General features: G+C 43.1%; 1 protein-coding gene across 1 annotated transcript in view; it reads left to right on the top strand.

Moving 5' to 3' along the window:
* Positions 1-14,165, top strand: part of PDE4DIP (phosphodiesterase 4D interacting protein) — a 213,345-nt gene that overhangs the window by 46,268 nt on the left and 152,912 nt on the right. The window contains exons 2-3 of the mRNA XM_088022313.1: positions 7,379-7,434; positions 10,819-10,970. Coding sequence (XP_087878439.1) covers positions 7,379-7,434; positions 10,819-10,970 — 208 coding nt within the window. The remainder of the gene's footprint in view (positions 1-7,378; positions 7,435-10,818; positions 10,971-14,165) is intronic.

The following is a 14,165-nucleotide window of genomic DNA, read 5'->3' as shown; positions in this document are numbered from 1 at the left end:
TTTTAGGATTTTAATTCATTTGTCACATGGCATCTATTACACCAGTATTCAAATACTCAAGTGTGAGCTGTGCCCAGCCGGGATGAATTGGCATCTCAAAAAACAAGTTTGTGTCTGGATTTGAGTCTAAATCCAATCTCGACACAGCATCACTGTCCACCCTCCCTCTCCGCTCAGATTCTCAGGGGTCACTTCCCTGCAGTCAAGCCAGGTACAGAGGAAGCTTCCGGTAAAGGCATAGGTAGAAATAAGACATACTGGAAAAAGGTAAAGGTTTGTAGTCAAGTGCCATTTTCAAGTTCAGGCTTGACACCAGCTAGCTGTATGATCTTGGGCAAGTCACTTCATCCTCCTAGACCCCTTGTTTCCTCATCTGTGATACAGGACCTGCTGGACAGGATTTTGTGAGGACTGAATGAGATGTTGCCTGGAAAGCATTGGGCATTTAATGAATTGTGGTGACGGCATTGGTGGTGGGTGGTGGTGATCATACAGAGTAATGATGGACATTTAATGCAAGATTGTGCTGAGGGGAATTCCACTGGAAGAGAACATGTTGAACTGTGAAGTCAGGCACAGGCAGGCCAGAGACGGTCACCTGTAGACGTCTCTGTTCCTAAGCTGCCACTGCTTGTGAAACCCTACCATTTAAAAGTTCTCAAAGCCAGAACACACATTAGAGAAAGTAGGCCACAGTTCTTCTCCTTCCAACCCTTTTCTATTTGCAAGTGTGTTCAATGGGGATACAAATAAAAAATATAAAAAATTGACTCTGAACATCAGAAAGATTTCTTTGGACCAGACTTTAGTTACTTATGTCAAATGCGCTTTAAGAATATAGGAATTAGGGGTGCCTGGGTGGCTCAGTCAGTTAAGCATCTGCCTTCAGCTCAGGTCATGATCCCAGGGTCCTGGGATCGAGCCCTGCATCGGGCTCCTGCTCAGCAGGGAGCCTGCTTTTCCCTCTCCCCCCACCGACCCCCTGCTCGTGCTTTCTCTCGCTATCTCTCTCTCTTTCTCAAATAAATAAATGAAATCTTTAAAAAAAAAAAGAATATAGGAATTAGAATGGAATGTGTGTTTCGTTCAGTGTCTAGTGCTGAGCAAACCTCAACAACCTTCTTGTCACACCACATAATCTCCACTGTTTGAGGAGGTCAGACTGAACCTAATCTCTTACACTGTTTATCTTTTTTTGAGGGCTTCATTAGAAGGGCAGTGTAAATCGGATCAAAATACATTCTCTTTTTTAAAAAATAAGAATTAAACTGTTAGGGGTGCTTGGGTGGCTCAGTCGGTTAAGTGTCCAACTCTTGATCTCAGCTTAGGTCTTGATCTTGGGGTCATGAGTTCAAGCCCTGAATTGGGCTCCATGCTAGGTGTTGGAGCCTAGTCAAAAAAAAAAATTTAACCTTTTAGTATAAAATAGTAAAAAAAGAAAAAAGGTGGATATTCACATGTATTTTCTACCATCCTAAACCTCCATCCTTATCTCTTGTGCAGATTCTCTTCTAGTCCCTATCTAGAGGCATTTTTACTATGGTACAAATCTTAGTCCTGATCCTTCTTTGCTTACATTTTAAATCATCTTTGGGGGTTCTAAGTAGTTACACAAAGCTAATGTGTTTGAGCAGGGAAATGCAAATGAAGAACCAGTTTGCACCCTTGACTTCCCTTAATACTCCTACCTGAGGGTTAGAGCTTGGGGAAGGAAGGTTTGAGGAGAGGGAAAGGTAAAAGCATTGCCTGGGGTGGGGGGTGGGTCCTGGGGGCAGTTTATGCTTACTCAGGCAGACAAAATTAATTGCTATCTCATTTATGTTCTGAAATCTCTGTTTTAGGGGCGCCTGGGTGGCTCAGTCGTTAAGCGTCTGCCTTCAGCTCAGGTCATGATCTCAGGGTCCTTGGATGGAGCCCCGCATCGGGCTCCCTGCTTGGCGGGAAGCCTGCTTCTCCCTCTCCCACTCCCCCTGCTTGTGTTCCCTCTCTCGCTGTGTCTCTCTCTTTCTCTGTCAAATAAATAAATAAATAAAATCTTAAAAAAAAATCTCTGTTTTAAATCTCATTATTCTTGTAATTATCTCTTTGAATGCCATCTGCCTTCCCCAGTAGACTCTGAGCACCTTGATGATGGAGTATATTTCTTTTTCATCTTTATGTTTCCAGGGCTTGCCATATAAGCCACTTCTCAATAAATGTTTATGAAAAGGAATGGAAAAAAACCTAAGAACGTCAATCATGGCCCAGGTTTTTGCTCTAAGTACTGCTATAGCAGATTGTTTTTTACCCTTCTGAGTTTTTGTTTATGACCCAAAAAACTCTATAAAAATAAGTCTGAAAGATAGAAAAATGCCTCCAAGAGATGGCCTTTGTCCACAGGCTTACAGATCTTAAGCAAGAGTGGTGGTAAGTGATGAAGGAGGGGCCTAAACTGTGTGGCACTCCAACAACCTAAGTGGACGTGACTGCCCTGGGGAGAGGACCTGAAAATAACCGTCCCTTTGGGAGTTTGCACTCTCATCAGGGAAGAAATACCCCGTGGTTAAAAATTTTAATAAGTGAAACCAAGGAAAAGAAAGTACTGGGGACTAGGCAGACATCAGCTCCTCAGACATGGTTTGGGGGGTGACTTTGGTCCTGGGATACCACCATCTCATACTGTTTAAAGATTTGTCTCACAACCTGCTTTGTAATGTAAAGTTGTGTGGTTGCCATTTTGCCATTGCTCGTGAATAATATAGTCGGATAACATGATCCATTGCTCTTCTCAGTCCACAAATTAAACAGACCAAAATACAAGGCAATAATACCAAATGTGCAGTTTGCAAAGGAGGGCCAATGGCTGCACTATAGAAACTCTCTCTCTGAAGGCTCCATCGTAGTGTTGCCCTTTGGTAAGAAAGGAGGACCCACGTTTCTACCCCGTCCCCACAGTGTTAGGAGAGAATAGACAAGTGACACCCCTCTGCTGCTTACATTTTGGAAAGGAGCCATGTCAGTGTGGCCATTTTCGAGCAAAGCAAAATTGAGTGCTTGGATATTCCTGACATAATTGAAACTGCTATAGTTAGGAAATTACTGGAAAAAAAAATCATCAGAGCACAGTTTGACAGCAACAGAGTAGCAGAGTGTAGCAGATGGCTTTGGGAAAGTCAATTATTTTCTGATTAGTCTCAACCTAATCACCCTGGAAAACTGTAGGAAAAGCTAGTAATATGGGATATTAAATGTTGATGTGTTGTTTGAGTCCAATATCTTCTTAGCTATTTATCAGCAAATCAAGAGAGCATGGGCAACATACCATGCAGCAATAAATGGGCGAACAGCTTGTGGGTGGGTTGTACTTGGAAAATGCTTGGTTCTTCAAATTAAGCAAGAGAGTGGCTTGGCAAAATTTAGAATTTACCATCCTATATTACTGCTTCACAAAGCCGTGTGCGCGTGTGTGTAGGGCCTAGCTAGCTTGGAGTCTGTCTCTAGTATACGTCAATACTCTTTGCACTTTGGTTTATCAGATGTTGTCACAAATTGCGATCCCCTGGACATATATACCCTGTGTTTCTTCACTATGAGCCCCTTCCCTGGGGGAGCATCAGATTCCTTCCCAACCTTTTGGAACAGATGATGAGCCCCACTCTTGGGCAATAAGGGAGGGAACTTGAGCTGTTAATAGAGTTAAAGTGATTTTTAAAAATCTCCTGAGACTGTAAGTATGTCCATTAACTCAGTACCCATCCAAAGTGACCTCTCTATCCTTCCACTTACTGATTCACAATGGGCAGACAGCTAGCTCAGAGTGAGTGTGGGTGGACTGGAGAAGATCAAGTATCTCATGGGGCCTGTATGCTCTGCGTTGTTGTAACCTGCTCCTGATCTATAATGTGGAATCTTCAGAGCAAAGAGGATTGATTGAGATCATGTCTGGAAAGTTCCCCAGATCCTTGGAAATTGTTAAAATGAGTTTTATAGTTAAGCGTCTCTTGGAATAGAATTGCATAATTACTGCGAGGAACCTTAGAAAAATCTGTGTATTTCTTTTACAAATATTTGAGGAAACTGAAGCCCAAGAGGTAAAAGTGATTTATAAATCACTTTTAGTAGTTTATCATCATAGATTCGTGAACTGCATGCTGAAGCAATCAGGTTACTCAAGACTGAGTTTTTTTCCTTTTACCTGAGTGTGGTTGACACACAATGTTACATTAGTTTCAGGTATACAACAGTGATTCCACAAGTTTAGGTACTGTCATTATTCTATGTTCATCACAAGTGTAGCTACTCTCTGTCACCAGACATCACTATTATAATATCATTGACTATATTCCCTGTGCTGGACCTTTTCTCCTCCTGACCTATTCATTCTATAGCGGGAAGCCTGTGTCGGCCACTCCTTTTCACCCATTTTTCCCAACTCCTCCCCCCTGACAACCATCAGTTTTTTCTCTGTATTTATAGGTCTGATTCTGCATTTTGTTTCTCTATTCATTTGGGTTTTTTTTTTTTAATTGCACGTAGGAGTGAAATCGCATGGTATTTGTCTTTCTCAGTCTGTCTTATTTCACTTAACAGAATATCCTCTAGGTCCATCTCTGTCGTCTCAAATGGCATGATCTCATCCTTTTATGGTTGCCTGATATTCCATTGTGTATATATACCACATATTCCTTATCCATTCTCAAGACTATGCGTTAAAGCAGAAATGAAATTCTGTCTGCACTTGATCTATACCATGGTGACAGTCTCAGAGACCTACATGGAGCCAGGCAGGTATCACAAGTGAGTGTGCGAGCTGGGGCTACGAAGGTAAGATAAGGACTGTGACAAACTGGAGATCCTGCGTTTGTTCTGTTGAAAGGGAGCAGGCTATCCCGTTAGGTGGGAAGGCAGGCCCACTGTTGCTAGACCCATTCACTTTCTTTCTTTTTTTTTTTTTAAAGATTATATTTATTTGTTTGAGAGAGAGAGAGTAAGAGATAGAGAGCACGAGAGGGGGGAGGGTCAGAGGGAGAAGCAGACTCCCCGCGAGCAGGGAGCCCGATACGGGACTCGATCCCGGGACTCCAGGATCATGACCTGGGCCGAAGGCAGTCGCTTAACCAGCTGAGCCACCCAGGCGCCCAACCCCATTCATTTTCTAAGAGAAGTTAGAAGTAGGTCATCCTTGTGCCGACCAAATGAAAACATGCTGGCTAGGCTGAATTTGGCCTAGGGAGTGACCATGTTGCTGATGGCAGATGCACAGTTACTTACCTAAGTCTGCAGGCTGAGTAAAAAAGAATCCATTCAGTGGCTGAATAGCAGCGGCTAAGTGTAAGTTTTCTCCCCACAAATCTTTCAACACATTGCTCTGGCTGATGGCTTCAACATCCTTCCCCTACTTTAGCTCAATGGAGGGGGATTCGTAAGCGGTACCATCATCTCTTTAATTGTTCTACTCTCAGGGAACATTTTTAATGGGAAGTAGAGAAGGGAAAGAGGCAGATGACCTGGAAGAACCACAAGCTGGTGATCTGCTTTTGAATAATAAAAAGCCACCAGGTGGTGTGTGTAGTCCAATGTGACTTGTCTGGTACTTTGATGTCCATCTGGAACTTAACAAAGTGAAGATTCATGCCAGCATCCAGCCCTGAGGCCCAGAAGGAAGAACAACAGTTTCTAAACAAATGCGAGTCTCTCTTCCGCCTGCCTGTGAATGTGTTCTGGCTTTTAAAAAGAGAAGCCCTCTAAATCTCTGGCTACAGAGTTCTTTTTGGAATGACTAACTGGGTGTACCCAAGAGTCTAAGGAATAAACTAAATGTTGAAAGGATCTCTCTGTAGGATTATTGCAATCGGCTCTGTTTCTGCCTTCCCCACCCAGTCCATTGTCAAAACAGTAGCCAGCCCTTTTAAAGCATTCATCACTCAGTTCAGCTCTCTTTTTGACTCACAAGATTCTAGTGGCTAAATTCTTCTCAACGGCCTGAAAGGCCTTATACGCTCTGACCCCTGCACAGCCTTCCCATTACTTCCTTGACCTTACCTCCTACTACTTCCTCACTATGTGCTCACTCTCTCTGCCCAGCCATACTGGCCTCCTTTCTGCTCCCAAACACTCTGGCATGCTCCCTCCTGTGAGCCTTTGTATTTGATGTTCTCTGCTTAGAAGACTCTTTCCCCAATGCCTACTCTCTTGCTTCTCAGAGAAACATTGCCTACTGAAAACTGCAACCCCTTCCTCTTCCCTGTACCTCCAGCACTCCCTCTCCCCATTCCCTACTTCAATGTTTTATAGTACTTGTCCACAATTACTCTACACAGTTTACTTATTTGTTTCCCCTTTCTGTAAGTTCCACAAGTGCAGGCATTTCCATCTGTTTTATTCACTGCTATATTCATGGTGCTTAAAACAGTGCCTAAAAACATAGTAGGTGCTTGACAAGTATTTGTTGAGTACGTTTTGAAAAAATTTTTCCCTTCTTTGCTACGGATGGTGACTTTCACTGTGCTAGACAAACATACCTCTTGCTACCGAGCCGTGGTATTTTTAACATTACCTTTAATAGACTTTATCTGGTTTCCAAGTTTTCTTTTTTTTTTTTTAAAGATTTTATTTATTTATTTGAGAGAGAATGAGATAGAGAGAGAGAGAGCACGAGAGGGGGGAGGGTCAGAGGGAGAAGCAGACTTCCTACTGAGCAGGGAGCCTGATCCGGGACTCCAGGATGATGACCTCAGCCGAAGGCAGTTGCCTAACCAACTGAGCCACCCAGGCGCCCCTGGTTTCCAAGTTTCCAAGTTTTCTGAGTCAGCTCTACTTCCTACACGTATCTTGAGCTTTTTTTGCTTATCTCCATCTCCACTGACTTTCTCTTAGTCAAAACCATCACAACTTCTTCTTGCTTTTCCCATCCATTTGTATTCCCTCCACACTGCCTCATTCAGCAGCCAGAATCGTCTATTTAAAATCTAAATCTGGTCATTTACCATTCACTCCCTCATTTAAAATCCTTCCGTGGTTTCCCACTGCCCTTCACATAAAACTCAATCTCCTTACCCCATCACACAAGGTCCTGCATGGTCGGGTGGCAACACTGGTTTTCTCTGTTCTTCTAACAGATTGACTTCCTCCCCGACGTGGGGTCTTTGCTGTTCCCTCATGATGGAATTGTTTGTTCAGTGGCTATCTTTACAGGTACTTATTGAGGATGGGAACCCTTCCTGTGGCATTTGTCTTTGTATCTCCAACACTTAACACTGCCCTTGATATATAGTAGGAGCTTAATGGATACTTGTGGAGAAATAAAAGAAAACAGAACATAGGTGTCTTACTGACCCAGAGATGGGGGGACCATGTGGGGTGGTATCTCATTAATTAACAATATATTTTCTTTCCACAGAGATTATTTTGCAGAGGATGAAGGGGAGATGGTACCTAGAACAAGTCATGCAGCAGGTAAGGAGGCCGTGGGCCTTACCTTGATAAATTCTTGAGTGCTTGCTGATTATAATTGCCATAAATTATGGCCCCTTTAAAGTCATTATGGCAATATTCTCTAATTTCCAGACCTGCACATACCACTGTAGCATATAATTTCCCACCTTCCCAGCACAGTGCAGTAAATCATAATTGAAATACTTATGTGAACTCTTCGTGCTTTTAACGATTCTGTAATTGCAAGGTTTAAGGCACTTGTAAAAAGATTAAGATAGATTTTGCCAAACGAAATCTCTACTCATATACCATTAAAATGGGTACAATAGTAGTGTCAGCCTCATAAGTGAGATTAAGTGAGAGAAGCTCTTAGTACAGAGTTTATCGAGGAATAAGCACCCAGTAAATATTATTATTATTATTAATGTATTTATAATAATATCATATCATTACTGAACTAACATTAGCCTGGGAGCTACCTGAATTATGAAACCAAAGTGAAGATAGTTCTCTTTTGGGGAGCATTTTTCACAAAAACTTTTAATCACGTAAGGGTTCTACTTACTTTGCTAAGTGATTTGCCTTTTTCATACCAGCCTTGAAGCACAGATGGTTCATGTGCACAACATGGAAAAAGGTTTTAATTTGAATGTGTTAGGGATTTCAGAGTCACTTAAAATTAGCATTTGTAACTGTGTATGTTAAGTCTACAAATTCCAAGGGTCTGCCATACTTACTTTGAACATCAAGATCCTCCATTCTGAGGTAAAGATCAAAGGGCTAGGGCAAAAATGGAAGGGTAGGTATGATACCTACTACAGGCAAGATATTAGGTTGAGTACTTTCATTTTTTATTTCCTTTAATTCATATAGAAGATCTGTGAGGTAAGTATTGTTATTCCCATTTTTACTGAGGCAATGAGGCTCAGCCAAATTAAGATATTTGCCTTGGGGGCGCCTGGGTGGCGCAGTCCGTTAAAGCCTCTGCCTTCAGCTCAGGTCATGATCCCGGGGTCCTGGGATTGAGACCCCCCCCATCCCCTGCTCAGCGGGGAGTCTGCTTCTTTCTCCCTCTCCTCCCTACTTGTGCTCTCTCACTATCTCTGTCTCTCTCTCAAATAAATAAATAAAATCTTTTAAAAAGAGAGATTTGCCTAAATTCCCACAATTTGCAAGTGGTCAGGATTCATATCCAAGCTTCAAAGTCTCGTCTCCTTCTATCACATCTCACTAATCTAACTATAATGTATTGTTCTGTTTCATCAAATCGCCTTCCATTCAATAGCCTATTTAATTTCACCTAAATGTGGGAGAAATAATTCTTTCCAATTTCTCTTTAGTAAAGCATTTACGTTTACTTAGAAGTAATCAGAATATCAACAGAACAGGTGCAACATTACTATAATTATTATTAATTTGCAATCACAGAGTAGCATACAATTAACAGAACAACAATTCTTTTGTACAAGCTGAATGAAAGACAACTGAATATGGAAAAAATACCACCTCTATCCATAACGAATTTGTGCTGTGCACCAATAAAACCTGCTTTAAATTTCTGTTCTAATTTAAACCCCTATCTTCTACCAGGCAAGGTTCGTGGCTTTTGGAAATACCATTAAGGACAGGGCTATCAAAAGACACACCTGATACTGTGTTAATTTTACACAAATGAAGACCGTGTACAGTGTGCAGTTTAAAAACAAATCACATGGCCTTACATTTCAACGTTTTTTTCTTTAAAACCAGTGGTGTAATGGGGAGTTAAATACTTTTAGACAAGAAAAATAAATGCTACATTGGAATCATCCTATTTCTCATGACTATTTTCTTTTTTTTTTAAAGATTTTATTTATTTATTTATTTGACAGAGACAGAGATAGCGAGAGAGGGAACACAAGCAGGGGGAGTGGGAGAGGGAGAAGCAGGCTTCCCGCTGAGCAGGGAGCCCGATGCGGGGCTGGATCCCAGGACCCCGGGATCATGACCTGAGCCCAAGGCAGACGCCCAACGACTGAGCCACCCAGGTGCCCGACTATTTTCTTCTTCATCATATTTTATCTTCTGCATTTTTCCCCTTACCATCATCTTCCTGATCCTTTTTGTCTTCCTCCTCTTCTTTCTTTTCTTAGCAGAGACAAAAGTCTGAGTTGATTGCAGTATCTGGAGACTTCTTCTTGTGCTCATTCTGGCAAGTTTGCAGAAAGAAAAGAAAGGAGGGAGGGAGGGATATTTGCTCCCATCCCATGACTTGCCTTTTCATTCTTAATGCTTTGCTTTGTGAGCAGAAGCTTTTTAGTTTGATGTAGCCCCACTTGTTTATTTTTGTTCTTGGTGCCTTTGCTTTTGGTGCCCGTGCATATATGGTCAATTGATTTTGACAAAGGAGACCAGAATGTACAAGGAAGGAAGGAAGGAAAGAGAAAAAGAAAGGATGGAAAAAGCATAGGATGACATTTTGCCTCTTAGCTCCTTTGTTCATAAGCGTATGTCGAGTTAATTTTTCCTCAGTGAGGCACAGAGTGACCCAGAGCCCCTTTTGCTCTTACTTATACTGATGCTGTCTGTGGAGCTCAGTGGATTGTAATGGCTGTCATTCTTTCAGACTTAAAAAAAAAAAAATGCTCAGTAAGAAAGTGTCATTGATTCCTTCTGTCAACCAAGAAAAGATGTATTTTTCTACATCTTCTATTTGTCTCTACAACCCTAAGCCCACCTCAATCTGATGTCTCCAAAGGCTAGAGAAAGAGACTCCACTTCTTGATGAAGTAGCAGGAGCATCGTATCACAAAGGGGCACAGACATAAACCAGTGCGTTTCACTGGGGACCACTATTTTTTTTTTTTAAGATTTTATTTATTTGGGCGCCTGGGTGGCTCAGTTGGTTAAGCAACTGCCTTCGGCTCAGGTCTTGATCCTGGAGTCCCGGGATCGAGTCCCACATTGGGCTCCCTGCTCAGCGGGGAGTCTGCTTCTCCCTCTGACCCTCTTCCCTCTTGTGCTCTCTATCTCTCATTCTCTCTCTCTGTCAAATAAATAAATAAAACCTTTAAAAAAAAGATTTTATTTATTTGACAGAGAGAGCGTGCGCACAAGCAGGGGGAGTGGCAGGCAGAGGGAGAAACAGGCTCCCTCAGCAGGGAGCCTGATGTGGGGCTCGATCCCAGGGCCCTGGGATCATGACCTGAGCCGAAGGCAGTTGCTTAACCATCTGAGCCACCCAGGCGCCCCACTGGGGACCATTATTAATATGATCAACCACAGGCTACTTTATGTGAACTGTTTCCATGTGGCCCAGAATAGTTTGTATTTTGTAGAAACCAAATTCTGCTGGAATGTGCCAGTTAGAATGATCATAGTGCTACTGTTATATAAAATGTTTTTGTCGTTCTGTTTTACTCGCAGCTTTTCTTAGTGACACTAAAGATCGAGGCCCTCCAGTGCAATCACAGATCTGGAGAAGTGGTGAAAAGACCCTCTTTGGACAGACGCCTTCCTTGAGAGCATTTGAAAAAGCCCCTCAGGGGCAGACCCAGGCTCTTCGAGACTTTGAGAAGGTAAGTCATGTGGATGGAAAATCGTGTTATCCTGATTAGAAGGAGCACCAAGGGATAGTGATGTCTCAGAAAAATATGACCCATGGCTTAGTTTGTGGGCATTCTTGCCATAATGATGTCTCTTTTAAGAGTATATTAAAGAGTATATGTGTCCCAATAAATATATGCGCTGAGCACTCTGGTTCAAGGACAATTGCCTGTTACCAATGATTGTGTCTTTCCATTTTTACCCCTGGTTTACTTCTTGAATAAATTAGGAAGTTTTGTTGTGATCCCAAGGTCCCAGGATCGAGTCCTGCAACAGGCTCCTTGCCTGCTTCTCCCTCTGCCTGCCGGTCCCCCTGCTTGTGTGCATGCTCTCTCTCTCTCTCTGACAAATAAATAAATAAATAAAATACTAAAAAAAAAAAAGAGTTGGACCCTTAACCAGCCTAAGCCACCCAGGTGCCCACATAAAGAAATTTAAATGGCACCCTGAAAATCTGTAACTGGACCATAGTGGGCCCAGGAGACCTAGTCCAGTCAGCTGTCTTTATTTTCTCAGTGCCTGGCTTGAACCACTCTAGATACCTGGATACTGTCTGCAGTATAAGGTGGCCTCGGCCACAACCATTTGCTTCTCAAAAAGAATCTGATTGTTGCTTGAAACTTCTGATTGAACCCTTGAAGTACTCTGTCTTGATACGTTTATCCTTAGATTTGGCCAAGAGCCAAATTACTGATAATATACAAGTCCCCACCTCCCTGTGCCCTGGATTGATCCCAGGAAGTCTGTACAATAGAACCTGTCTACTGGGATTTCTTACATCCCCGTGTGCAAAAAAAAGAAATAGCTCTTTGGTGCCCCCTGGGGGTTGCCCACAGACTGTGTGGACTGAGGACTGTAAATAGGCCCTCAGATATGTGGCTTCCTTTCATTCTTGGGATTGATACCTTTGACATAAAATAATGAAATTCCACGTTCAAAAAAGGGTGCTATTTTTGGGGTTGGGTTTTTTTTTGTTTTTTTTTTTTTTGCTCAGAGTTGTCATGGATACTGTTGTGGGTTTTTTTTGTTTGTTTATTTGTTTTTAAGACAGAGAGCTTGCAGGAGTATTAAGTGGTTTTGAAGACTAAAGCTCTGAACAGCTGTATGGTGCTGGTGGTGGGAAGAGAGGTGCTAACAATCCCTCCTCTTTTTTTTCACCTTTTGCATCTGCTGCTGTGCAGAACGGGCAAGCAAAGCCGCAGTGCTCCTCAACGTGGTGCAGGGTGCTCTCTTGAGAGTCTGCGGATGTGTTCCTTTTGGTCCAGAGGTGATTTGTAACAGAGAAGTGAGGGAGTCACCTCCGCTGATGGAACGAGTGGCCAGAGGGGGCGGGGCGGGGGGGAGCTGGGCAGAGGGAAATGAACTGAGCTGGGCCCCAAGCAGAGGTCCACTGACTTCTCAGGTGCAGCCTTCCAAGTCCTTCCTCTCTGCGGCCTGGTCTAAGATGGCGGCATGGTCCTCACTTCTCAGGGCCGGGAACCACTCTCAGTAACCTAGAGAGGACACAGAGAAAAGGCCAGCAAGGGGTATTTCACATCTCTCCCCGCTGTGTGTCAAGTAATAAATAAATAACAATGAGGCGACCACACACTTCTTTGTCAGAAAGGTGGTTGTCAGGGCTCATAGAAACTGTGTCATAGACTTTATGCACCATGATCATAAACCCTGACAGGCTGTTGGGTCAGAATGATTTTATTTTTCTTTCTTTCTTTCTTTTTATTTATTTGTCTATTTATTTGACAGAGAGAGACACAGCGAGAGAGGGAACACAAGCAGGGGGAGTGGGAGAGGGAGAAGCAGGCTTCCTGCTGAGCGGGGAGCCCGATGTGGGGCTCGATCCCAGGACCCTGGGATCATGACCTGAGCCGAAGGCAGACGCTTAACAACTGAGCCACCTGGGCGCCCCAGAATGATTTTCACAGACTCGTTGCCATGTGCTTTCTCATGGGTCGTAGTCCCCCCCCCGCCCCGCCCCGCCCCTGGCATATCTGGGATGAGTGAGACCAGAGCAGTACGCGGATGAAACAAGCCAGCAAACGCCAGGCACCTTCTATGTGCCAGGGGCTGCTCCAAGTGTGTGCATGACTATCTCATGTAATGCCAACGATGACCCTGTGAAGAAACAGAACTACCATCCCAATTTACAAGTGAGGAAATAAAGGCACAAAGAGGAGCAAAGGAACTAATCCAATGTCCCCTAATGTGGGCCTAAAAAACTCCTTATTTTTGTGACCTAAAAGAAAGTCCTTTCTAGGCTGGGGGGCTCCCCTGGTAAAAGTATGGTGGTGTCGGGGCTGGAACAATTAATGCCTCCTACTTAGCTGAGCAGAGTGTGGCCCTGTCTTCTCTAAGTAGACTGTAAATCTTTGTTTCCCAATAGTTTCCATCACATGCTTTTTGCTCCATTAATTCTGACCTGCTCACAAGTTGGAGCTGTTTCATCCTTCTGAGTTTTTGTTCTGGTGGTCCTCTCTGCCTAGAATACCCTTTCTCTCCTATTCCCTACCTGCCAGCCTACTCATCCCTCAAGTTTCAGCTCAAGTACCATTTCCTTTTTTTGGGGGGGGGAAGGGTGCCTTCCCTGATTCTCCGATCTCAAAATATGACCCTGACTACAAGCTCCTCAAGGGCAGAAAACACCTCTTGTTCATGCTTTTCTACTTTCTAGCATTTAGTGTAATGCCAGTATGTAGTAAGTGCTCAGTAAATGCTCATCACCTAAACTAAACTTGTGAGATTTAGATTTGGATTTCCCCTGCCTTATTTTCCTCCAGCCAATTCTAGTGAATTTGTGCTTCCCCCAGCCTCCACTCAGTAGTCACTGGGTGTATTCACAGTAAATTGCATAGTTCTAAGAAGGATATTGATGTATTAATTGATTGGTTAGGATAGGAAACTGAAAAGTCAAGAAAAGTATGCTTGTTTTTTTTTTTAAAGATTTTATTTATTTATTTGAGAGAGAGAGAATGAGAGAGAGAGAGCACGAGAGGGAAGAGTGTCAGAGGGAGAAGCAGACTCCCCGCCGAGCAGGGAGCCCGATGTGGGACTCGATCCCGAGACTCCAGGATCATGACCTGAGCCGAAGGCAGTCGTTTAACCAACTGAGCCACCCAGGCGTGCAAGTATGCTTGTTTTTAATGAAGAGTTTAAAAGAAGACAATTTTTCA

Source organism: Eumetopias jubatus, unplaced genomic scaffold, assembly GCF_037043125.1.
Source record: "Eumetopias jubatus isolate StellerSeaLion01/CBP00866 unplaced genomic scaffold, mEumJub1_p1.0 scaffold_4, whole genome shotgun sequence".
In the NCBI taxonomy this organism is placed as follows: domain Eukaryota; kingdom Metazoa; phylum Chordata; class Mammalia; order Carnivora; family Otariidae; genus Eumetopias; species Eumetopias jubatus.
Note: the sequence above shows the minus strand (reverse complement) of the source record. Positions and strands in the feature narration are given on the sequence as shown.